Source organism: Lolium rigidum, chromosome 1 (genome assembly GCF_022539505.1).
Source record: "Lolium rigidum isolate FL_2022 chromosome 1, APGP_CSIRO_Lrig_0.1, whole genome shotgun sequence".
NCBI classification, from domain to species: domain Eukaryota; kingdom Viridiplantae; phylum Streptophyta; class Magnoliopsida; order Poales; family Poaceae; genus Lolium; species Lolium rigidum.
This window is the reverse complement of record NC_061508.1, coordinates 358,849,795-358,872,844: the sequence shown is the minus strand read 5'-3', so window position 1 is coordinate 358,872,844 and position 23,050 is coordinate 358,849,795. Positions and strand designations below refer to the sequence as shown.

The following is a 23,050-nucleotide window of genomic DNA, read 5'->3' as shown; positions in this document are numbered from 1 at the left end:
GAAAAAAATGCAAGTGAACCCATAGTTTGCACTATATATCCGAAATACATGCATATGTATACGTATAAAATGAGTCTACGTAAAAAATAATAGTACATACGCAAAGTAGTATATACTTTCAAAATAGTTTTATATACTTCATACTACATGTACATACTATCCGGTATGATAGATACTCTCTAGATTATGAGAAACACGCGTGGGTGTAACTACACCCGGGTGTAGTATGACATAGTCTATAGAGTATCTATCATACCGGAGAGTATGTACATGTAGTATGAAGTATATAAGACTATTTTGGAAGTATATATACTACTTTGTAGGCAGTATGTACATTTTTTTACGTAGACTCATTTTTTACGTATACATATGCATGTATTTCACATATATAGTGCAAGCTATGGGTTTACTTGCATTTTTTCACCAAACTTGGTTTAGAGTAGCTTAGATATAGTGTATGAACATACTCAAACCGATAAAGTATCATACATACTTCTGTAAGGTAGTATATTACATATGGGTGTAACTACACCCAGGGGTAGGAAGTATTTATCCTATATATATATATATATATATATATATATATATGAATGGAACTCAATACAATTGATGGTACTAAGATTAATTGTGAAAATTTGTTATCGTACACGAGTGTGGAGTATAGCGGCATCCGCACCCCTGGGACAGGCCATGTCACGAATGAAGTTGCAGACGTAGTATCCACATAAGTTATTCTCGGGTTCCTGTCTCATACACTTTACGAAAAAATAGTTCGATCAAACTAATAATCAAGCATCGTATTGAAAGTAAATATCATAGAGTTTCACGGACATAGCTATATATATAGTAATACTTACAGGGTAATCTTTAAATGCAAGCTCCGGTTTCCATTTACCAGGAACAGTATTGATGAACCGTTTCCAAGCCCTGCCCGGCAAAAAATAATGAGTAAATGAGTTATTGATTAGTTGATGATATCGTCGAATTAGAATAGATGAAGATGCTAATACGAAATTGATTGAAATTACCTCTGGAGGATGGCAGCCATGTCCGCCCATTCCGCATGTTCTTTACGTTTTGAGTCCATGACATCTAGATCCTTGACCATACCAAATATATCAACACCATCATGATGGGGAGGCTTCCTCTGATGATCAACCTCACCGTTGTAATGCTTGTCTTTCTTTCTTACGGATGGGTATGCCTAAGAAATCGACGATATCCCAGGTACACGACCTTCTTACATTTTTCCAAATAATCACCTTCGAGCTCATGTAAACAGTGCGTGCATGCATTGTATCCCTTGTTTGATGATACGTCTCAAACGTATCTATAATTTCTTATGTTCCATGCTAGTTTTATGACAATACTCACATGTTTTATATACACTTTACATCATTTTGATGCATTTTCCGGCACTAACCTATTAACAAGATGCCGAAGCGCCAGTTCCTGTTTTCTGCTGTTTTTGGTTTCAGAAATCTTACACAGGAAATATTCTCGGAATTGGACGAAACAAAAGCCCAATGTCTTATTTTCCACGGAGCCTTCCAGAGCACCGAAGGAGAGACGGAGAGGGGCCAAGGTGGCCCCACACCCTAGGGCGGCGCGGCTAGGAGGGGGGCGCGCCGGCCTGTGGGGTGGGCCCCTCGGGCGCCCTCCGACTCTACCCCTTCGCCTATTTATTCTCTCCGTCGCGAAAACCCTAGTACCGAGAGCCACGATACGAGAAAAGTTACTGTGACACCGTCACCGCCAATCTCATCTCGGGGGATTCAGGAGATCGCCTCCGGCACCCTGCCGGAGAGGGGAATCATCACCGGAGGACTCTACATCATCATGCCCGCCTCCGGATTGATGCGTGAGTAGTTCATCCTTGGACTATGGGTCCATATATAGCAGTAGCTAGATGGTTGTCTTCTCCTCTTGTGCTATCATGTTTAGATCTTGTGAGCTGCCTAACATGATCAAGATCGTCTATTTGTAATGCTACATGTTGTGTTTGTTGGGATCCGATGAATATGGAATACTATGTCAAGTTGATTATCGATCTATCATATATGTGTTGTTTATGATCTTGCATGCTCTCCGTTGCTAGTAGAGGCTCCGGCCAAGTTTATACTTGTGACTCCAAGAGGGGGTATTTATGCTCGATAGTGGGTTCATGTCTCCATTGAATGCAGGGACGGTGACGGAAAGTTCTAAGGTTATGGATGTCGTTGTTGCCACTAGGGATAAAACATCAATGCTTTGTCTAAGGATATTTGTGTTGACTACATTACGCACCATACTTAATGCAATTGTCTGTTGTTTGCAACTTAATACTGGAAGGGGTGCCGAGGATGCTAACCCGAAGGTGGACTTTTTAGGCATAGATGCATCTTTGGATGGCGGTCTATGTTCTTTGTCGTAATGCCCCAAGTAAATCTCATATTAGTCATCATGATATGTATGTGTATTGTTATGCCCTCTCTATTTGTCAATTGCCCAACTGTAATGTGTTCACCCCACATGCTATTTATCTTATTGGAGAGACACCACTAGTGAACTGTGGACCCCGGTCCATTCTTTTACATCTGAAATACAATCTACTGCAATCTCTGTTCTGTGTTGTTCTTCGCAAACAAACATCATTCTCCACACCATACGTTTAATCATTTGTTTACAGCAAGCCGGTGAGATTGACAACCTCACTGTTAAGTTGGGGCAAAGTATTTTGATTGTGTTGTGCAGGTTCCACGTTGGCGCCGGAATCTCTGCTGTTGCGCCGCACTACACTCCTCCACCAACAACCTTCACGTGGCCTTCATCTCCTACTGGTTCGATAACCTTGGTTTCTTTCTGAGGGAAAACTTACTGCTGTGCGCATCACACCTTCCTCTTGGGGTTCCCAACGGACGTGTGCATCACGCGCCATCAAGACTATTTTCTGACGCCGTTGCCTGGGAGATCAAGACACCCTGCAAGGGGAGTCTCTCACATCCAATCTCTTAACTTTGTTTATTGTCTTGCTTTACTTTATTTTATTTTCTGTTTTGTTTGCTTTCTTTATATCAAAAACACAAAAAAATTAGTTACTTGCATTTACTTTATTTTGTTATCATGACTAGTCCTGTACTTGTTACTCTGTCACCTGAGGAATTGATCTTTACTTTTAAACAAGGGGATGGGGAGAGTTTTAAGGAAGCTTGGTCTAGAATTTTTGATTCTTGTGGTAAAACTGAACCTAAAATGACTCTAAGCCTGCTTCTTAGTAACTTTTATTTTGGGCTTATTCTTCGCTATAGATATGCCTTAGATGCTATAGTGGGAGGAGATTTCCTTCCTTGCGATGGGGATCAAGCTTTTAATGCCATAAAAAAATTGGTTGCATCATCTAGCTCAGCTAATAATTTTGATTCATCTCTTGTTAGTATTTATAATAGATTAAACACTCTCGAGACAAATATATCTTGCTTAAAAGAAGGGTATAGTCGTAGTCGTGAGCATTTTGATTATGTTCCAATAAACTACGAACCTTCAATGTGGGACCGTACTATTAAAGTTGCTATTGGTGGTGAAACTTTTTATGCCCGTTGTGATATTATGTCTGAGTTTTGCCTTATGCCTAAAAGTATTTGTGAATCTTTGACACTTTGGGGACTTACTGAAGGAGGATAAAGAATAACTCTTATCGATAACTCTCGTTATAATTCCTAAGGGAATAGCTGAAGGTGTGTTCACAACCTTTCTTGGAAGAAAGGTATCCACCGATTATCTCGTTATTGAATGTGTAGGGACAGGGACAAATCACACTTGGAAGATCCTCGCTGAAACTCGTGGGAGCAACCATAGATCTGGGGAAAGGCACCCTAAATTTTACCTCTACACCCAGATGCGGTCATATATTCCCTAAACCAAAGAGTAAGAATAAGAGTAAGAAGGGTAGGCGCAAAGCCCCTGGTAATAATGTTAATGCTTCTTCTCTTGATAATACTTGAGTTACACTTTCTGCGCCTAGCTGAAAGGCGTTAAAGAAAAGCGCTTATGGGAGACAACCCATTATTTTATTTCTGCAATTTTTGTTTTATATTTCTATCTTGGAAGTTGTTACTACTGTAACAACCTCTCCTTATCTTTACTTTATTGCATTGTTGTGCCACGTAAAGTCTTTGATAGTAAGGTTGATACTAGATTTGGATTTCGTGCAGAAACAGATTTCTAGCTGTCACGAATTTGAGTAGAACTCTCTGTAGGAAATTCAGAAAAATCAGCGAAAATTCATGAGTGATCCTCAGATATGTACTCAACTTTCATTCAATTTGAGCTTCTTCATCTGAGCATGTTAAGTGCCTCAAAAAAAAATCGTATTTACGGACTGTTCTGTTTTGACAGATTCTGCCTTTTATTTCACATTGCCCCTTTTACTGTGTTGAGTGGATTTCTTTGCTCCATTAACTTTCAGTAGCTTTGGGTAATGTCTAGAAGTGTTGGGAATGATTGTTTCCTCTCTGAACATGTGAATTTTTGATTATGCACTAACCCTCTAATAAGATTGTTTTGAGTCTGGTGTGGTGGAAGTTTTCAAGGGTCAAGAGAGGAGGATGATATAATATGATCAAAAAGAATGAAAAGTCTAAGCTTGGGGATGCCCCGTGGTTCATCCCTGCATATTTCAAGAAGACTCAAGCATCTAAGCTTGGGGATGCCCAAGGCATCCCCTTCTTCATCGACAACTTATAAGGTCACCTCTAGTGAAACTATATTTTTATTCCGTCACATCTTATGTGCTTTACTTGGAGCGTTTGTATGCTTTTATTTTTGTTTTTGTTTGAATAAACTCGGATCCTAGCATTCCTTGTGTGGGAGAAAGACACGCTCCATTGTTTCATATGAACACTGGTGTTCTTAGCTTTACTTTTAATGTTCATGGCGAAGGTTGAAAACTGCTTCGTTTATTGGTATTTGGTTGGAAACAGAAAATGCTCCATGTGGTAATTGGTATATTGTCTTGAATAATTTGATACTTGGAAATTGTTTTGAGCTCTCAAATAGATCATGTTTAAACTCTTCCATCATGTAGTTTGAACCTATTAGTGGAGAGTTACTGTAGAGCTTGTTGAAATTTGGTTTGCATGATTGGTCTCTCTAAAAGTCTAGATATTTTCTGGTAAAGGTGTTTGAACAACAAGGAGACAGTGTAGAGTCTTATAATGCTTGCAATATGTTCTTATGTAAGTTTTGTCATGTACCGATTCATACTTGTGTTTGCTTCAAACAACCTTGCTAGCCAAAGCCTTGTACTGAGGGGGAATGCTTCTCGTGCATTCAAAACCTTGAGCCAAAACCCATGCCATTTGTGTCCACCATACCTACCTACTATGTGGTATTTTTCTGCCATTCTAAAGTAAATTGCTTGCGTGCTACCTTTAAAATTCCATTCCTTGTCTTTGCAATACATAGCTCATGGGAAAATAGCTTAAAAACTATTGTGGTATTGAATATGTTACTTATGTATCTTATTTCTTATAAGTTGCTTGTTGAGCGGTAACCATGTTTCTGGGGACGCCATCAACTATTACACCTTTGTTGAATATCATGTGAGTTGCTATGCATGTTCGTCTTGTCTGAAGTAAGGGTGATTTATCATGATTAAATGGTTTGAGTATGCATATTGTTAGAGAAGAACATTGGGCCGCCAACCAAAGCCATGTATCATGGTGGAAGTTTCAGTTTGGACATTAATCCTCAATCTCTTATGAGAATATTATCTGTTGTTGAATGCTTAAGCATTAAATAGGAGTCCATTATCTGTTTTGTATGTTGTCCCGGTATGGATGTCCTTAAGTTGAGATCTATCAAAAACGAGAAATCAAATCCGATCTATCTCCTTGGACCTTGACATAGAGGTACCCCTTTGTGACACTTGGTTGAAACATATGTAATGCAATGATAATCCATGTAAATCCGAGCTAATTAGGACAAGGTGCGAGCACTATTGGTATTCGATGCATGAGGCTTGCAACTTATAGAATGTTTTATGCATAACACATATGAATTATTACTACCGTTGACAAAATTGTTTCTATGTTTTAAAAATAAAAAGCTCTAGCACATGAGTAATCCATGCTTCCCTCTGCGAAGGGCCTTTCTTTTACTTTATGTTGAGTCAGTTTACCTACTTCTTTCTATCTTAGAAGCAAACACTTGCGTCAACTGAGTGCAGTGATTCTTACATACTTGCTTATTTGCATTCATCATATTACTTTGTATTGACAATTATCCATGAGATATACATGTTGAAGTTGAAAGCAACTGCTGAAACTTATATCTTCCTTTGTATTGTTTCAAAACCTTCTATTAAGAATCTATTGCTTTATGAGTTAACTCTTATGCAAGACTAATTGATACTTGTCTTGAAAGTACTATTCATGAAAAGTCTTTGCTATATGACCGAGTTGTTTAGTCATTATCTTTACCATTGCTTTGAATCACTTCATTCATCTCATATGCTTTACAATATTATTGATCAAGATTATGATAGCAGCATGTCACTTCAGAAATTATCCTTGTTATCGTTTACGTACTCGAGGGCGAGTAGGAACTAAGCTTGGGGATGCTTGATACGTCTCAAACGTATCTATAATTTCTTATGTTCCATGCTAGTTTTATGACAATACTCACATGTTTTATATACACTTTACATCATTTTGATGCATTTTCCGGCACTAACCTATTAACAAGATGTCGAAGCGCCGGTTCTACGTTTTCTTGCTGTTTTTGGTTTCAGAAATCTTACACATGAAATATTCTCGGAATTGGACGAAACAAAAGCCCACGGTCTTATTTTCCACGGAGCCTTCCAGAACACCGATGGAGAGACGGAGAGGGGCCAAGGTGGCCCCACACCCTAGGGCGGCGCGGCCGGGAGGGGGTGCGCCGCCTGTGGGGTGGGCCCCTCGGGCGCCCTCCGACTCTACCCCTTCGCCTATTTATTCTCTCCGTCGCGAAAACCCTAGTACCGAGAGCCACGATACGAGAAAAGTTGTCGTGACGCCGTCGCCGCCAATCCCATCTCGGGGATTCAGGAGATCGCCTCCGGCACCCTGCCGGAGAGGGGAATCATCACCGGAGGACTCTACATCATCATGCCCGCCTCCGGATTGATGCGTGAGTAGTTCATCCTTGGACTATGGGGTCCATAGCAGTAGCTAGATGGTTGTCTTCTCCTCTTGTGCTATCATGTTTAGATCTTGTGAGCTGCCTAACATGATCAAGATCGTCTATTTGTAATGCTACATGTTGTGTTTGTTGGGATCCGATGAATATGGAATACTATGTCAAGTTGATTATCGATCTATCATATATGTGTTGTTTATGATCTTGCATGCTCTCCGTTGCTAGTAGAGGCTCTAGCCAAGTTGATACTTGTGACTCCAAGAGGGAGTATTTATGCTCGATAGTGGGTTCATGCCTCCATTGAATCGCGGGATAGTGACGGAAAGTTCTAAGGTTATGGATGTGCTTGTTGCCACTAGGGATAAAACGTCAATGCTTTGTCTAAGGATATTTGTGTTGATTACATTACGCACCATACTTAATGCAATTGTCCGTTTGTTTTCAACTTAATCTTGGAAGGGGTGCGGATGCTAACCCGAAGGTGGACTTTTTAGGCATAGATGCATGCTTTGGATGGCGGTCTATGTTCTTTGTGGTAATGCCCTAAGTAAATCTCATATTAGTCATCATGATATGTATGTGCATTGTTATGCCCTCTCTATTTGTCAATTGCCCAACTGTAATTTGTTCACCCAACATGCTATTTATCTTATTGGAGAGACACCACTAGTGAGCTGTGGACCCCGGTCCATTCTTTTACATCTGAAATACAATCTACTGCAATCTCTGTTCTCTGTTGTTCTTCGCAAACAAACATCATTCTCCACACCATACGTTTAATCCTTTGTTTACGGCAAGCCGGTGAGATTGACAACCTCATTGTTAAGTTGGGGCAAAGTATTTTGATTGTGTTGTGCAGGTTCCACGTTGGCGCCGGAATCCCCGGTGTTGCGCCGCACTACACTCCTCCACCAACAACCTTCACGTGGCCTTCATCTCCCTACTGGTTCGATAACCTTGGTTTCTTTTCGAGGGAAAACTTATTGCTTGTGCGCATCACACCTTCCTCTTGGGGTCCCAACGGACGTGTGCATCACGCGCCATCATTTGGCTCGTTTTGAAATGTTACCAAGAGGAGGCCGATCATTGATGGTTACGAAAGCAGCGCTCGTAGGTCAAATTCCTCCTTGCTTGTGCTCGTCCCACACAGTGCACACCTGCTATGGACCACGCTGTAGCGAAGGTCTTCGACTAATGGCTTCGAGTACACATCAATGTAGTTCCGGGTTGCTTCGGGCCTTGTATGAGCAACGACATCATAATGAACTTCCGCTTCATGCACAACCAAGGAGGAAGGTTATATATACAAAGATTCACGGGCCAGGTGCTATGGTCTGCAGCTCTGCTCTCCAAAAGGATTCATGCCATCCGTACTTAGACCAAACCTTAAGTTCCTTGCATCTGTGCAAAGTTTGGGAACTCTCTATCGATTTTTCTCCATTGGGATCCATCGGCGAGGTGCCTCAACATCACGTCTTTCTTACGGTCTTCTTTGTGCCATCGCAACAACCTAGCGTGCTCTTTATTTCTGAACAAGCGTTTCAGCCGTGGTATTATAGGAGCATACCACATAACCTTGGCAGGAAACCTCTTCTCGGGGCGCTCGCCCTCAACATCACCAGGGTCATCTCGTCGATCTTATACCGCAATTCGGTACACCGGACATTCATCCAAATTATCGTACTCACCGCGGTAGAGGATGCGAGTCATTAATGCATGCATGTATCTTTTGCACATCTAATCCTAGAGGGCGGAACAATCTTCTTCGCTTTGTACATGCGGCGGGCAATTCGTTACCCCTTGGAAGCTCCCTCTTAATTATTGTCGAGCAACTTTCCAAATCCCGAGTCGGTGACACCGTTCTCGCCTTCCATTGCAACAATTCCGAGTGTCTTTGCCCTAGCTTTTTATGGCCATCTTTGCAAGTTGGGTATAACAATTTGTTGTGATCTTCTATCATCTTGTCGAAGGCCAACCTTTCCTTTTCGAGTTTCACATTCTCTTCTTGCATCGGCAATGGCCCGACCAAGATCATCATCAGCGAGGCTCATCTGGTGCCTCTTGATCTTCTACTTCATTGTCTTCATTGCCTTCCAGGTATCATCGTATTCGGGGAAATTGGGATAACCGTCATCATCCTCTTCCTCTTCTTCATTGTCTTCCATCATAACCTCTCTTTCTCCGGTGCTTGGTCCAACAATAGTAGCTTGGGCATGAAACCAGTCCCGCGAGAAGGTGGCCGTGAATGGTACTCGAGTGAGCGTAATTTACGGTATTCTTGCGAGTCAACACATGGACAATACATGAAGCCACCATGTTTGTTTGCCTCGACCACGGCCATAAAATTACTCGAGGCCCGAAGTGAACTCGTCAAAGCGTCGGTCAATGTACATCCATTGCCGATTCATCTGCATGATATAATTAAGCTGATCAAAAACCATTACAGAATATCACGATGTATATATACACATGCATTTTATCAATTAAAGATGAAAAGGATAAAGTTGTTAACCTCGATGGAGAAGAAAAAAGCAAGTTAAGTGTGGCTTGATTTGTGTAAACTCAAGTGGCAAATCCTCTTAAGCATTTCATCGAACACCTCTTGTGCATGTGAAGAAGAGAGCAAAGCAATACACCCCTCTTGTGAAGAAAGTGAAAAAATGGCTAAGTGTGGCTCACACTTGGGCAGGGGCAAGGTTATATAGTCAGATTGGGGACTTTGTCCTGGTTTGTAATACAAAACGGGTCCAAAGGGTGGGCCTTTGGTCCCGGTTTGTACTACAAACCGGGACTAAGAGTTCCGAGCCGCGACACGGCTTGCCGCGCCACGCCACCGACCCTTTAGTCCCGGTTTGTAGTACAAACCGGGACCAAAAACCGCTAACTTACGGGCGCCGGCGCGTGGGGTCGCCCACCGCGAAATGAGCCGGGACCAATGCTCACCTTTAGTCCCGGTTTGGTTGCAGAACGGGACATTTGCTCCCGGGGCTTGGGACCAAAGGCCTCTGTTTTCATAGTCGTCGAGTACTTTTCGGCTGAAACCTTCGAGATCTACTTGCCCTCTACTTCTAACTAAACCCTAGCCTACAATCCATAGGCATTGACAAGTTAATCCCTTGTCACCAGGCGACACGTGGCGGGTGCCGCCGCCGGCTGTGGCGGCAGGCCCTGCCGCCGTCGCGTGTGGCGGCACGTCCGTCCCCAGGTCACCGTCCGTCGCGCCGTTAGCGCCGTCGAAGCAAGGTGGGCCCTGCCGCCACAGGGTGGGGCAGCATGCTGGCGTGGTGCCTGCCTCCACCAGCCATGGCGGCAAGCACCCAGGCCGGGAGACACGGCCGGCAGGCCTGCACCTCGTTTTGCGTGCAACTGATTCCCACGCGCACTCATTCCCACGCTTCGCTTTTTGATGATTGCTTCGCTTTTTGCTGATTGCAGTAATTTCCCGCCTAATTCTCCCGCTCGATCTGTCCAGTTCTCTATAAAAACAGCCATCGATGTTATTTGGTACACAAGTGATAAGTCGTTATACCTTAGCCAGCATGAGTATGCCTTGCTCCGACCAGGATTTTAGGCCGATGAAGGGGAAGAATGCAAGCTTGCCACCGGGGGTTACAGCAGAGAGGTGTTGGTGCGGCCGCCTTGCGAAGGTGAAGGAGGTGGTGGATTTTTCTGATAAGTTCGGCATGAAATATTTCATGTGCGCTTATTACGATCATGATCCACCCGCACGAACAAGTTCATCGTTCTCGAGGCCTGCGGTATGTTCTAAAAGCATGATTAAAAATCCTCGAGGCCTGCGGTATGTTTCATTAAATTTTGTTTATTAACCGTCTTATTGTTGTTGCAGTCTCCCCCGCCTATTTGCAACTGGTTTCGCTGGATAGACCAGGAGCAACCGGATTGGACGCGCCGTGAGGTGGAGGAAAAACAGAGGCGTGCATGGGCAATGTTCCATGAGGAGGAGCGTTTCGAAAAGGCTATTGCTAATGATAAAGCAGAAAGAGAGAGAGAGAGATACAAAAATTAAGGGCAGAGCAAGCTCGAAATCGCGAGGTAAATCAGAAGCGGATGGATGATGAGGCTGCACGTAGGTATGCGGAGGAAGAGGTGCGCAGGGAGGCCCGTGAAGCGGAAAGAAAGAGATTAAGACAAAGGGCTGCTGAGCCGCATGCAGCAGAAGAACGCGGCGACAAGACTGGAAAATGGCCACGCTGGACGCATGGCAAATAGAGTGATCTGTTTGAGTAACTACGTATTTTAATTTCTGTTTTACTTTCTCGTTGTATCTTAAATTCCGTCGTAGCGTTTATTTTAAGTTGTGGTGTTGGCAGTGCCGATGTATCTTCATTTCGGTAGTAACTTAATTTTATGTTGAATTTTTTGCATGTTGATGTATCTTATTTTGAAGTACTTGTTGAATTATTATGCGAAATTATAGAAATATGTCTCATACTTTGGTCATACATAGATAGAAATAATAATAATATGTAGCAGTTCTCAACATATCACGCTTGTCGACGACGGTGTGGTGGTCTCTGCTTAGCACCAGAAGGCGACAAACGATGTGGTGGTCGATGTTGGCGCAAACCTCGGCCGTACTCTTCATCCTCATCATCGGTGCTGGCATCATTGTTCTGTGGTGGAGTTTGTAGTACGTGCTGAGATTGTATCGCTGGAGGAATTAAACTCTCTTGTCCGCTCATAATGTCAGCAACAAAGAATTGATTAAATATCCCTTGATTATCAGGTTGACTATAAGATCCGGCATAATATTCTTGCTGCATATGCTCACGACCCTGTGGTGGGGCCATATTGTGGCCAAAACCAGCTATCATGTTGTGCCAAGCAGGATCAAAAGATTGCTGCGTAAAATTATGAGTTATCAGTAATAGGCATCAATATTTTTTTATTGGAGAAATTATATATTAAAATTGAAGGAACCTGTGGAGGAGGCATATTGTAGCCGAGTCCAGCTTCCATCTCTGACCAGTTAGTTTCAACAGATTGCTGCGTACGAAAAGGTTCGTAAATAATAGGCGTATTTTTATGTTGTGTAAGTGAATATTTGTAAAATATAAACATACGCGAGTGGTGTTCTCGATGTTTGAAGTCTCCCCTTGGGTGTATGAAAATCTTTCCCAGAACGGATTAGTAGAGAAAATATTCTCCTCCTATTTGTAGTGCATAGAAGATGATATATTTGTAAATTTTGTTCAAGAACATACGACCATTCATAATTTTAGATGTATCTGATAATACCTGTGTGCCACCTTGTGATGGAAAAATGTGAGCTGATTGTAAGCGATCAAGTAGAGATGAGTCGACGCGTGCATATGATGGATTCCATGTAGGAGGTTGGCTCGTACGCGCCATGCTGCTTGTACGCGCCATACTGCTCGTACGCGCGATACTGGTCGTCCGCGCCATACTTGGTCTGGACGATGGTGCCTCCGGCATGTCGTAAGCTCGTGTAACAACATCATCATCTCGAGCGCAACCAAATCTTTTAAGCCCGCTCATGGCCGTATCAAATATACGCCTAATTAGGGATTTTCCTTCAGGGTCATTCACGTTTCGCAGCCGCAAAGCATCCGATGCAGACCGGACGATCTCCCTATATTCGCGTATCTGAAAATAATAACAAATTGTTGTGAATATTTATTTTAATTGCAATAAAGTAATATTTGTAAACAAATGTAAGTACCGAGGTTTCGCGATGGTATACTGCTGTCCGTTCAGGCCCAAGATCCAGCTGCTCGACATGTGTGTAATCTTCTGGTGGAGGGCCGGTGAGCAAAGTCCTTGTGCTACTGCGATACCACTGATTGTAGTGGTCATATGTGGCATCATTATACCGACAACATGCATGCAGCTCAGGAGAGAAGAGAGAGTCAGCTTACCTTCATGTACTAATCAAAAGCATGCATGCACTTAACCATCAAGCATGCAGCTTTATCTACACATGGAGGATGCTGGTTCTTTTCTTCTTCTAGTCAGCTCACGAGAGGCGCTGCTCGTCTGGGAAGAGAGGATGCTGGTTTAAAGCATGCAGGTATGTGAGCTCGTCTACGAAGAGAGGTTGCTGCTTTATAGCATGCTGAGACACAAGCTGAGTGAGCAGCTACTGCTTTAAAGCATGCACAGACCGAAGCTCTTTCGTTGCTGTACTTCCTGTATCAGCGGCGGACGTCGCTTCATGTCTCAGAATCACACTGTGCAGGACTGATAATTACGCAAAATTCCTAGGAATCAGCCCAGTTACACCCATACTGATACTGGCAGCTCCATTCACGGGCAAAAGCCAAAAACATAGGGAATCATCACACGTCAAAGCAAAATATTCGTGGGAATCAGTCGCACGCAAAATGAGGTGCTGGCCTGCCGACCGTGTCTCCCGGCCTGGGTGCTTGCCGCCACGGCTGGTGGAGGCAGGCACCACGCCAGCGTGCCCCCGCACGCTGTGGCGGCAGGGCCCACCTGGCTTCGACGGCGCTAACGGCGGGACTGACGGCGACCATGGGGACGGACATGCCGCCACACGCGACGGCGGCAGGGCCTGCCGCCACAGCCGGCGGCGGCACCCGCCACGTGTCGCCTGGCTAGCGGGTTACACTGAGAGGTGGTCCTTTTTGCCATTTCACTGGGGCAGGTGGTCCTTTTTGACAAAAATTCAAGCGATTTGGGCCTGCTTATGCACTTCAATTGGTTCCTAACAAAGTTACATGCAACACTGTGGGAAATATTTACACCGGGCCTGGTTACGTGCAAGTTGGAGAGTGTTGTGATTAAATAAACTAGTTCTATCTTAATCTCCTCCAATCTGTCTAACCATGCATCAATTTGAGAAAAGGTCTACATGAAAAAGATGTGCTGAAGCTGAAAGGCGTCCTTGATGGCACCATGGTTTGGAAGTCGTAGAAGCACCGTTGTTGACAAGAACACCTAAGAACCAGAAATGATGTTGCTAGCAAACTGGATGGGAGTAGTCGACGAGAGAAACCAAGCTGCCACCGATAGAGAGCTCCCAAAAGAATCTTCAGCCCCTCCCCCCCCCCCCCCTGCCGAACTAGATCTATCTTTAGCAACTGCCCACGCCTTCTCCCTTCTTCCACCAACTCCTCAACGGCGAGATGGTGGAGATGTCCCCCCCCCCCACGTACATATGGTGCTTTGAGGTGATGGAGTGGCTAAAGGACATCGTTCCAAAGTTACGCGACGTCGAGCCATCCATGTTTTCGACGGCACTGATCGACCATAGGCTTATCTCCAAGAGAGGACAAAAGGTCTACATTAGCTCCAATTGTAAGGTGGACTGCACCGGTCTACCTTTGGAGGGAAAAGGGAGGAGCTAGATTCTGAAGATAGAGCAAAGAAGAACCGAAGATATGTTGATTGTATTTCTAGGTGTTTTGTTTTATCCATAAGCGTGCCCTAAGTTCCCATGTAGTTCATTCAACAAGAATATTTTAACTCGCCTTTGATCCAAACCTAGCTCTATTGCATTGTTGTCTAAATCTGTGCGGTGGTGAATGGGTACGATTATACATAGCATGGTCCGGAACGCAATCAGCCTATCTATGAACACACCAAATTTAAAGGCAAATGTATCTACCGGTGTCACATCTACCGTCCATTCTTTGCTTTGAGATTGGTGAGGATTTTGACATTTATCTAATATAAAACTAATAATTAAAACACAAGTGTAACTTTTATGAAACTAAAGTGATACATGAAAAACATTGTGAAGCAGTATGACAAAAAGTGAAACTGATGACATCATTAATGATGTAACTATGGTTTGTTTCATAAAAATATTCGTATTTCAGTTATGTTTCATAATTTTGTGAAAAAATTGATCAGCACATGGCTAACGTTGCTGGCGTTACTCATGTAGGTGTTGTTGTTGCCTGTAAAAAGAAGTTTTCGGCCTATCTCGCTATTTGGCATGCTCATAGCGTGCACACCGCAACATGCATGGGCCAGGATCGTGGTAGACTTTGTGGATTGTTTTTCCGTCGTTGCTGACGGAGCAAAGTGGTGGGACCCGATGTCGGGAAAACAAACAAATATATTTATCTTCTCTCCAACAGGGATAAAGGGGAGGCCCCACATGTAAGAGAAAAAAGTAAAATAGACTTCAAGTTAGTCAGACCTAACGGTAGCTAGCGTCAAGTGGGTTGCTGAACTTAGTATCGTCTCGGGAATTCAAGGAAAACTAGTAACACAGTCCGAGTTTTGGCAAGAATTGTGTTGAAACCCAATATGTAAGACCATAATGAATCATTTGAGTACATGTACGTATACAATTCAAAAAGAAATCATAGTACTGTACATGTATATATGCAAGAATAGGGATGAAAGTGGAGGGAAAGTTTCCAATTTTTTCGCAGAAAAATGGAAATGGAATGAAAATATGAAAACGGAAATGGAATTTTACAAAACAGTAGAAGAAATGGGATTGTTCTGGCGGAAATGGAAACAAAAATGGAACAACGTTTTTTCCCGCTGAACAAGCGCAGAAATGGAAGTTCCGTTTCCAGCTAATATGGAATTTCCGTCTCAGGGCTTGTTGTGCATCACCCATTCCAACATGCTCATATCATGACCTTGCCAATCCAAACTTCCAAAGCGTCTCTTCCTAAAATCAGCGTTCAAGGTTTGGCCTTCCCTTATTTCATAGTAAATCAAGGACCATGCTAATATTACGGAACAACTTTGCTAGCTTGTTCGAATGCTTCAGATATTTTTTTTTTGCATGATTCAAGGGTTTTCTTGGTTCCGGCCAATATCTGGTTTCGTCTTTGTTTTCAGGGTTTCGGTATTAATTTTTTCCTTCCGCAAAAAAAAGGGAAAATAAATGTGGCACCACGTACTCAACTTCGTCCGTATCCGCTTCGTTTTCATCCCTATGCAAGAATGCACGCATAACTTGTGCAAACATATACGGTTTTGCTAGAAATCAGGCGCCTGATTTTTGTTAAGTCTAAGTCAATTTTTTAGCGATCTAATTTGTCTCGTGATCCGTGCTGATATGGGAAGTGCAAGTGGATTTCAACTGGTATTTCTTAGTTGCGCACGAGTTGCAACTCATATTTTCTCAATTACACACGGGTTGCAACTAATAATTTTTTAGTTGCATATAGGTTGCAACTGATATTTTGTCAGTTGCGCATGGGTTGCAACTGATATTTTCCTAGTTGCGCATATATTGCAACTTGTATTTTTTTCGATTGCGCATGGGCTGCAATTGGTATTTTCTCACTTGCGTACTAGTTGCAACTGATATTTTCTCAGTTACGCGTAAGTTGTAACTAATATTTTTGAGTTGTGCATAAGTTGTAAGTAATATTTTTCTCAGTTACATATGCGTTCATATTTTCTCAGTTGCGTATGGATTGCAACTTGTATTTTCTTAGTTACATATGCAAATTAAATAGCTATGAAATCAACTTAGACTTAATAAAAATCAGTCGCCTGATATCTAGACGCTCCCAAACATATAACGCACAGGTGCGCCGTAACCAGCATCAAATGTAATAATGGGCCACACAGTTCCTAAGAAAAGTAACAAAGCAACCAGCTTCCAACGGAAAATGGAAGTGGCAACTGGCAGTACAACAAGTTTCAACTCAATACGGTAGCACACAAAGTTGCAATCACAATGACAAGCTGTGGATCCATACTTCTCCAGTTTGTGGACCGCGACATTGCGTGTGCATTACTTTATCCAAGCACGTCGGTGGCCGATCGATCGAGTCCGACTCTCAACCCGGCTGGCTGTGTCAGCAACTTGAACTGGGAATCGATTTGGAGTCCGAATGTGTAAGCACTTCACTCTCACACGGCGATATAAGCACAACACCCATGCATGCATGAATCCCTCCCTGTGATAGCAATTAGCAAACGCACCAAACCCTAGCCATCTCCCTCTCTAGCTAGCTGCCACACGAGCGCAGGAGAAGATCGACAAGGGGATCCATCGAGCATATCTACAGCGGAGAGGCCCGTCGCGCCGGCGCGCTCCATGGACGACGACGACGGTTTGCGGCTGGAACGGGAGCTTCAGGCAATATGGGACCTGCTGGCGTACCAGGACCAGCACGGACAAGATCAGCATGCGCTTCTTCTTCACGACGACCATGCCGGAGACGCGCCCGGTTATTCGGAAGAGGAAAGCGACGGCGAGTTTGATGAGCTCTGGTTGTTACTCCCGCGGTTTCGCCCCCGAGGTTCGGCCCCGCAGCACTTCGTCGCCGCAGGGAGGACGGCCGGCTTAATGCGGGTCGCCGCCGCCGACGCTCCACACCAAGAACAACAAGGAGGCGAGACGCACATCCTCGTACACTACCGCTACACCCGCTTCTCGGCCGCACCGTCGTCTTCAGACGGCAGCGTGGAAGCGCGCGGCAGCACGAGGGAGCACCAGCTCCGGTTCATCGCCGCCGCCGGCCACGGGGCCAGGTCGCTGGACTGGGCCGGCGCGTCGCTGGCGCACCTGATATACCCGGACGGCTCCAGCAAGCGGCTCCGAGAGCTGTGGACGAGCCTGGCGTCGCAGGTGAGCCTCCCGCCGGGCGCCGCGCGCGTCCAGGTGTTCGTCGACGTCGGCATCCTCGGCAAGGCGAACAGCACGCAGGCGAGCATGGACCAGATGCGCGCCGCCTTGGAGGGCATGATGGAGAAGCCGTGGCCCAAGCGCTTCACCGGCATGGAGCTCAACCTGCCGGAGCCGGTGCGGCGCGGGTGCGGCCATGATGAAGACGACAACGACGACGACACGGATCGGGAACAGAGGCCGGCGAAGCGAAGGAAGGTGGTGGCCACCGACGACGAGGAGAGCTGCAGCGTCTGCTACGAGCTTCTCAAGGGCGACGACCTCGCGGCGTGGCCGGGATGCGGCAAGCCCCACGTCTTACATGGCGCCTGCATGCAGGCCGTCCTCGAGAGCAACCCGTTGTGCCCTATGTGCAGGCGCGATCTATACATCAAGCCTAAGTTCTAAGTTCGACCAGTTGTGCAAATGTAACTTGTGTATGAAACTAGCCATTCTTCAGATATTATTTGTTTGCTGAAGAATAGCTTTCTTCACAGATCAATGAATCGTGTCGATCAGCTGTATTTGTTTGTAACAGTGCCCTCGGGCTTAATGGAATGGAAATTTGTTTGTTCAAAACAGATATACATCAATTGAACCTTTCATTGACACATAGTTTCTTGGTGAAAAAGCTCTACGCGTAAAACTCCAAGTGGTAACAGATAATTATATAAAACTTACAGCTACAGCCTTTAAAGGATAGATTGTATGAACACAGGAATCAATCAATAGATTGTACTATGCAACTAGCTATTCTTCAGAAATTATTTGCTGCTGAAGTATAGCGTTCTTTCGGATTGATGGTGTATTCGTCGATGAATGGATCATGTCGATCAGCTGTACTTGATTTGAACAGATTTCTGTAAAGGTGCCCTCGGGCTTAATGGAATAGAAATATGTTTGTTCAACTATGCAATTATTATGCTCTCGAGGGTATACATCAATTGTTCTATTTTTGGGGGTGAAACGGATATACATCAATTGGACTTTTCATTGACATGTACTTCTAGGTGAAAATAACTCTACAGAGATCACTGAAAGTGGTCACTGAAAGTGGTAACAAATAACTATATAAAACTTACAGTTACAGCCTTAAGAGGATAGATTGTATGAACAAAGGAATCAATCAAGCTATACACAAATACACATTTTCCTGTTCGAAGCATTATCTGTTTGCAAATGGGATAGAACAGACCATACACAGCACACAGCGAAGAATATCTGGACGATAACAGCAGTGGAGATCAGCATTTTCGACAGCCATTTCATATGTACTCTGAACCATGAAGTCTACATGCCGCACTCCTAACACCTCTGTGAACATTCCATCACAGCTTCACAGCCAAAAAGATAAGGAGAAAGGGTAGTGAAAGTGCTAGTAGAAAAAGGTCGACAACTATAATACACCTGAGGATTTTGGAGAATCACAGTTAACAGCGGCTAACTAAGATCAGAACAAGAGCTATGTTTTGCTTGCTTGCTACGAAGGCTGCAATGCCTGATCCCATAGCTTTTTCCTCACGATCAGGACTCTTTCATTGTCACCTGACGAAAGCGCATCTTCCTTTGGTTTCACCTCAGATGACCAGTCGTCCCATCTCAGCGCCGGTAAAAGCTTCTTGATGTAGTTAATGACAGCAGCATTGTCTCTGATAATGGCGTACCCATGAGGCCTCATGACGCGGTCCATCTCGATCAGCAGATCCTCCAGGCTACAGCCCTGATTCTCCATCTCAGAGAACAGCAGCCAGGCGTGAAGGAGGTCATAGGTGCGAGGGTACGTCGAGAATGATTCGCACCTTCAGTAAGAAAGAACCATAACAAGAAAAATCAAGTAGCAGTCAATTGTATGCAGTAGTAGGAGCAAGCATCAAGTATGGAAGTACACCGAACAATGCACAATAAACTTCTTTCAGTGATTACTGTGAATCCACAATGCTAGGCATCATGTAAATTATGGAAGAGGTGCTTGCATAAATGAGAAGCAACAGCAGAAACTGTTAGGCAGTACTGGAGCACCTGATGTGGAGATAGGCATCTAGTTTTTCATATTGGCGCAATTCTACTGTACAATTATGCTGCAACCATCAGCTAGGAGGAAAAATCTCCGGGGAGTGAACCCTGGTTTCAATCATGACGACATGTTTGGAATGTGACAGGTGGGTAATTTAAAAAAAAACATGTGGTCAATAGCTGTCCATTTTATGAGTTGTCATGCAAAATGGTTGTTATGTGGCACATAAGGGACAATTTTATAAGAATTTAAGCATGCATAGTCAACATTCAAACAATTCAATCTGAAATGAATAGATGAGAAGTAGGAGAGAAGATACTGCACAGGGATCTTACCAATTATGGACTGTGCCTATTAACCCACGATCATATATGATTTTCAGTTTTCCAGATTCCGTGGAAGGGACAACATTCATTACCCAGACGTCCTTTTTCCTCAGTGATGCTGCAAATCCGCCAAGGTTAGCATTCAGATCCATAACATTTCGAAAGGAGTCCTTCCTTATCTCAGATTTCATAAGTTTCCAATACTGAGCAACTCTAGAATGCCAAATTTCCTGCAAACAGTATTCCATGGTTAGACACTAGAGATCGTGATCAAAAAGGGTGTAGATTTGTATCACAAAATCCGCCATCGAAGTACTCACATTGTCGTCAGAAAAATTCTTCGAACTAATTCCAATCTCTTCCAGACGAGGGGGTGGTGCTGTGAGCCTTTGTGGCCAGGGAAGCAGATCACTTCCTTTAACCTTGTGTACTCCTGGTTAAATAAAATAACATTACAGCATCAGGATACAGGTATGCTAGGAGTATTTATGGAAAAACTACAAGTGAAGTTGAAAATTACTTTACAGAAACTTGTATTGAGAAATTCATAGTTACAGCAACAGGTAAACATACATACATGAACAGATGCACTCAACCAAATACGGCAATATCCTACTACAGTGTAAAACTAAAAATGTTAATTGCAGAAAGCTTGCATATCTAAAGAAATACGAAACCAACCACAATAATATTCTTCTACAGATTTAAACCAGATGAAATGCAGGTAAAAAATGATGGTGGCATGCAGGCATTTGCCATGGCCAGCAAAACAGCAGCTAGTAGAGGGTAACATGTGGAGGCCTAGGGTATCAAGTGGGATGAAATTGCAGAAGAATGGCGTGGATGATGTCTTAACGGCAAGTGATAGAGCGTGGTTTCATCCAATTAGTGGGCGATAAAGTGAACCAACCATTACAGGGTTGTCATGGGGTAATCCCTTCAGGTAAGAGGTTGACCAAAGTACCCTTCTAATGTTATGGCTAACCAATGCTACAAAGGATATGGCTAATGTTTATAATCTTGAGCCTTGATCTGCTCTAACATGTGTGAACTTTTGCCAGGATTGGGTGACTGTATTTGAAGCAAAACACTAGAAGAAAGCAAGAGACAGTATAATAGACTATGACAGTAAATAGTAATCTTGAGGCAAATCAGGAAAGTAAGCTTACTGTTGGAGTAGGGAGTTATGCATGCTTTCATGAGGACATTCCAAGCAGCATCTGGGTCATCATCCTGGCCACACATGGGAGGAAGTGCTCCAGGCTCTCTCTTCACATAACACCAGTTCGTCAATGGTTTGACCCATATCACTGTCTGGCCCTTCCTCGAAGCAATCCTCCAACACATCCCCCGAGCAAGACTGCTCATCTGCTTCCATATCTTCCTGTTAGCTGGATCAGAAGCATAGGCCTCCGGCGACGAGTACACGAAATACCCTCCAGGCCTCAACACCCTGTCCACCTCCAGCAGCAAGATCCCGTCCCGCTGCAGCCAGTCGATCCGGCAGCGGGAGCAATGCGCCAGCTCGAACGCGCGGCTCGGATACGGCAGCCTCCTTGTGCCCAGCACGCCGAGGGTGGACGGTATCCCCCTCTCGAGCGCAAACTGGATCTGGTTCTCGTGCACGTCGTTGGGCGCGACCGACACCGCGATTACGTCCAGCGGGAGGAGGTACGCCCCGAAGCTGGCCACCCCGCAGCCGACGTCGAGCACGGTCCTGATGCTGCCTCCGTTGTTGAGCTTACCGTTCGGGAACTCCAGCATCTAGCGTCAGACAAGTGAGCATTGGCGTTCGTTAACTAGCTTTCGAAACGTAACCAGAAGGTGGTGGGTTGGACGGTCCGAACCTGCGCGAGGTGCACGATGTACTTGTCGGCGCCGGCGTGGAAGTGGGTGCCCCCGCCGGGGAAGTTGATCTTGTCGCCGTGCACCACCATCCACCTCTGGTCCGACTTCTCGGCGGCGAGGTGCGTGTGGGGGATGTTGGCCTTCCACACCGCGTCCCGGCTCCTGGGCCACCTGATTGGCACCTACGAGAATCGCATCGGCATGAGCGAAAACAAACGAGAAACGATGCAGCGACATGTGTAATCTGCAACGCAGCAGATGATCGATGCCTATGTGATGGATGGTGTGTCTCACCAGGTAGCCGGCGGGTGGGGGGATGAGGCAGTTGAGGCGGCGGGGCGCGGGCGGGCAGTGGCGCTCGTAGTGCTCCATGAGGGAGAGGTTGAGCCTGAGGCGGAGCTGGCGGTGGAGGCCCCGGTCCAGGCACGGGATCAGCTCCGAGTGCACCGCGTCGCACACCTGCGCGCGCACACAGCAGCATACCGAGTCAGTCAGCAAATCGAGCCACCCGAGCAGGAAGCGCGAGGTTAGGTATGCGGACCGGGAGGGAGGAGAGCGCGAGGTCGGCGGGGACTGGGGCCTGGGCCTGCGGAACTGATCGGAGCGGGGGGGCAGTGTGGCGGCGGCGGAGGGTGGGGCCGAAGGCGGCGCCGTAGAAGAGGCAGAGGAGCGCGAGCGCGAGGACGGCCCCGGCGAGGGCGCACGCGAAGGCCCGGCGGCGGCCCGGCGCGCCTCCCCATCCCCGGCTGCTCTGCCGCGGCGGCGTCGACGGCGGCGGCGGCGGCGGCTTCATCGTCGTGCAGCTGTACCGCTACTTGGCGCCGCGGAGACGCCAAGGCCGTGCGGGTGCGTGGCGGCGCGTCGGCGTAGCGGGATGGGTCATGCCGTCATGGGGACACGGAAGCGGCGCCGCGCGTGGAATGGAGCGGAAACACGGGAGCGGCGCGGGCGGAGACCAGGAGTGGACTGCGGTCGGTCTAGGGACGGGGCGGGCCGCACCACGAGCCAACGAGCAACCGGGTTGCGATTGCGGACGGTCCATGAACAACTGAGGGCCTCTTTGGATTCAACAAATTCATCTAGGAGTAAAGAAAATCAATTCACCCTCAG

General features: G+C 45.3%; 2 protein-coding genes across 2 annotated transcripts; one reads left to right on the top strand and one right to left on the bottom strand.

Moving 5' to 3' along the window:
• The first annotated feature begins 17,182 nt into the window (after positions 1-17,182).
• On the top strand, positions 17,183-19,186 carry LOC124665841. The gene is made up of 2 exons (XM_047203212.1): positions 17,183-18,153; positions 19,135-19,186. Exons 1-2 carry the CDS (start codon positions 17,183-17,185, stop codon positions 19,184-19,186), a joined length of 1,023 nt encoding a protein of 340 aa, XP_047059168.1.
• On the bottom strand, positions 18,955-22,733 carry LOC124665831 (probable methyltransferase PMT9). The gene is made up of 7 exons (XM_047203202.1): positions 22,482-22,733; positions 22,235-22,399; positions 21,940-22,122; positions 21,262-21,856; positions 20,413-20,525; positions 20,102-20,322; positions 18,955-19,551 (listed from the first exon to the last, which is right to left on the bottom strand). The coding sequence occupies exons 1-7, from the start codon at positions 22,731-22,733 to the stop codon at positions 19,233-19,235; spliced, it is 1,848 nt and encodes a 615-aa protein (XP_047059158.1). The 3' UTR covers positions 18,955-19,232.
• Positions 22,734-23,050: the final 317 nt, after the last annotated feature.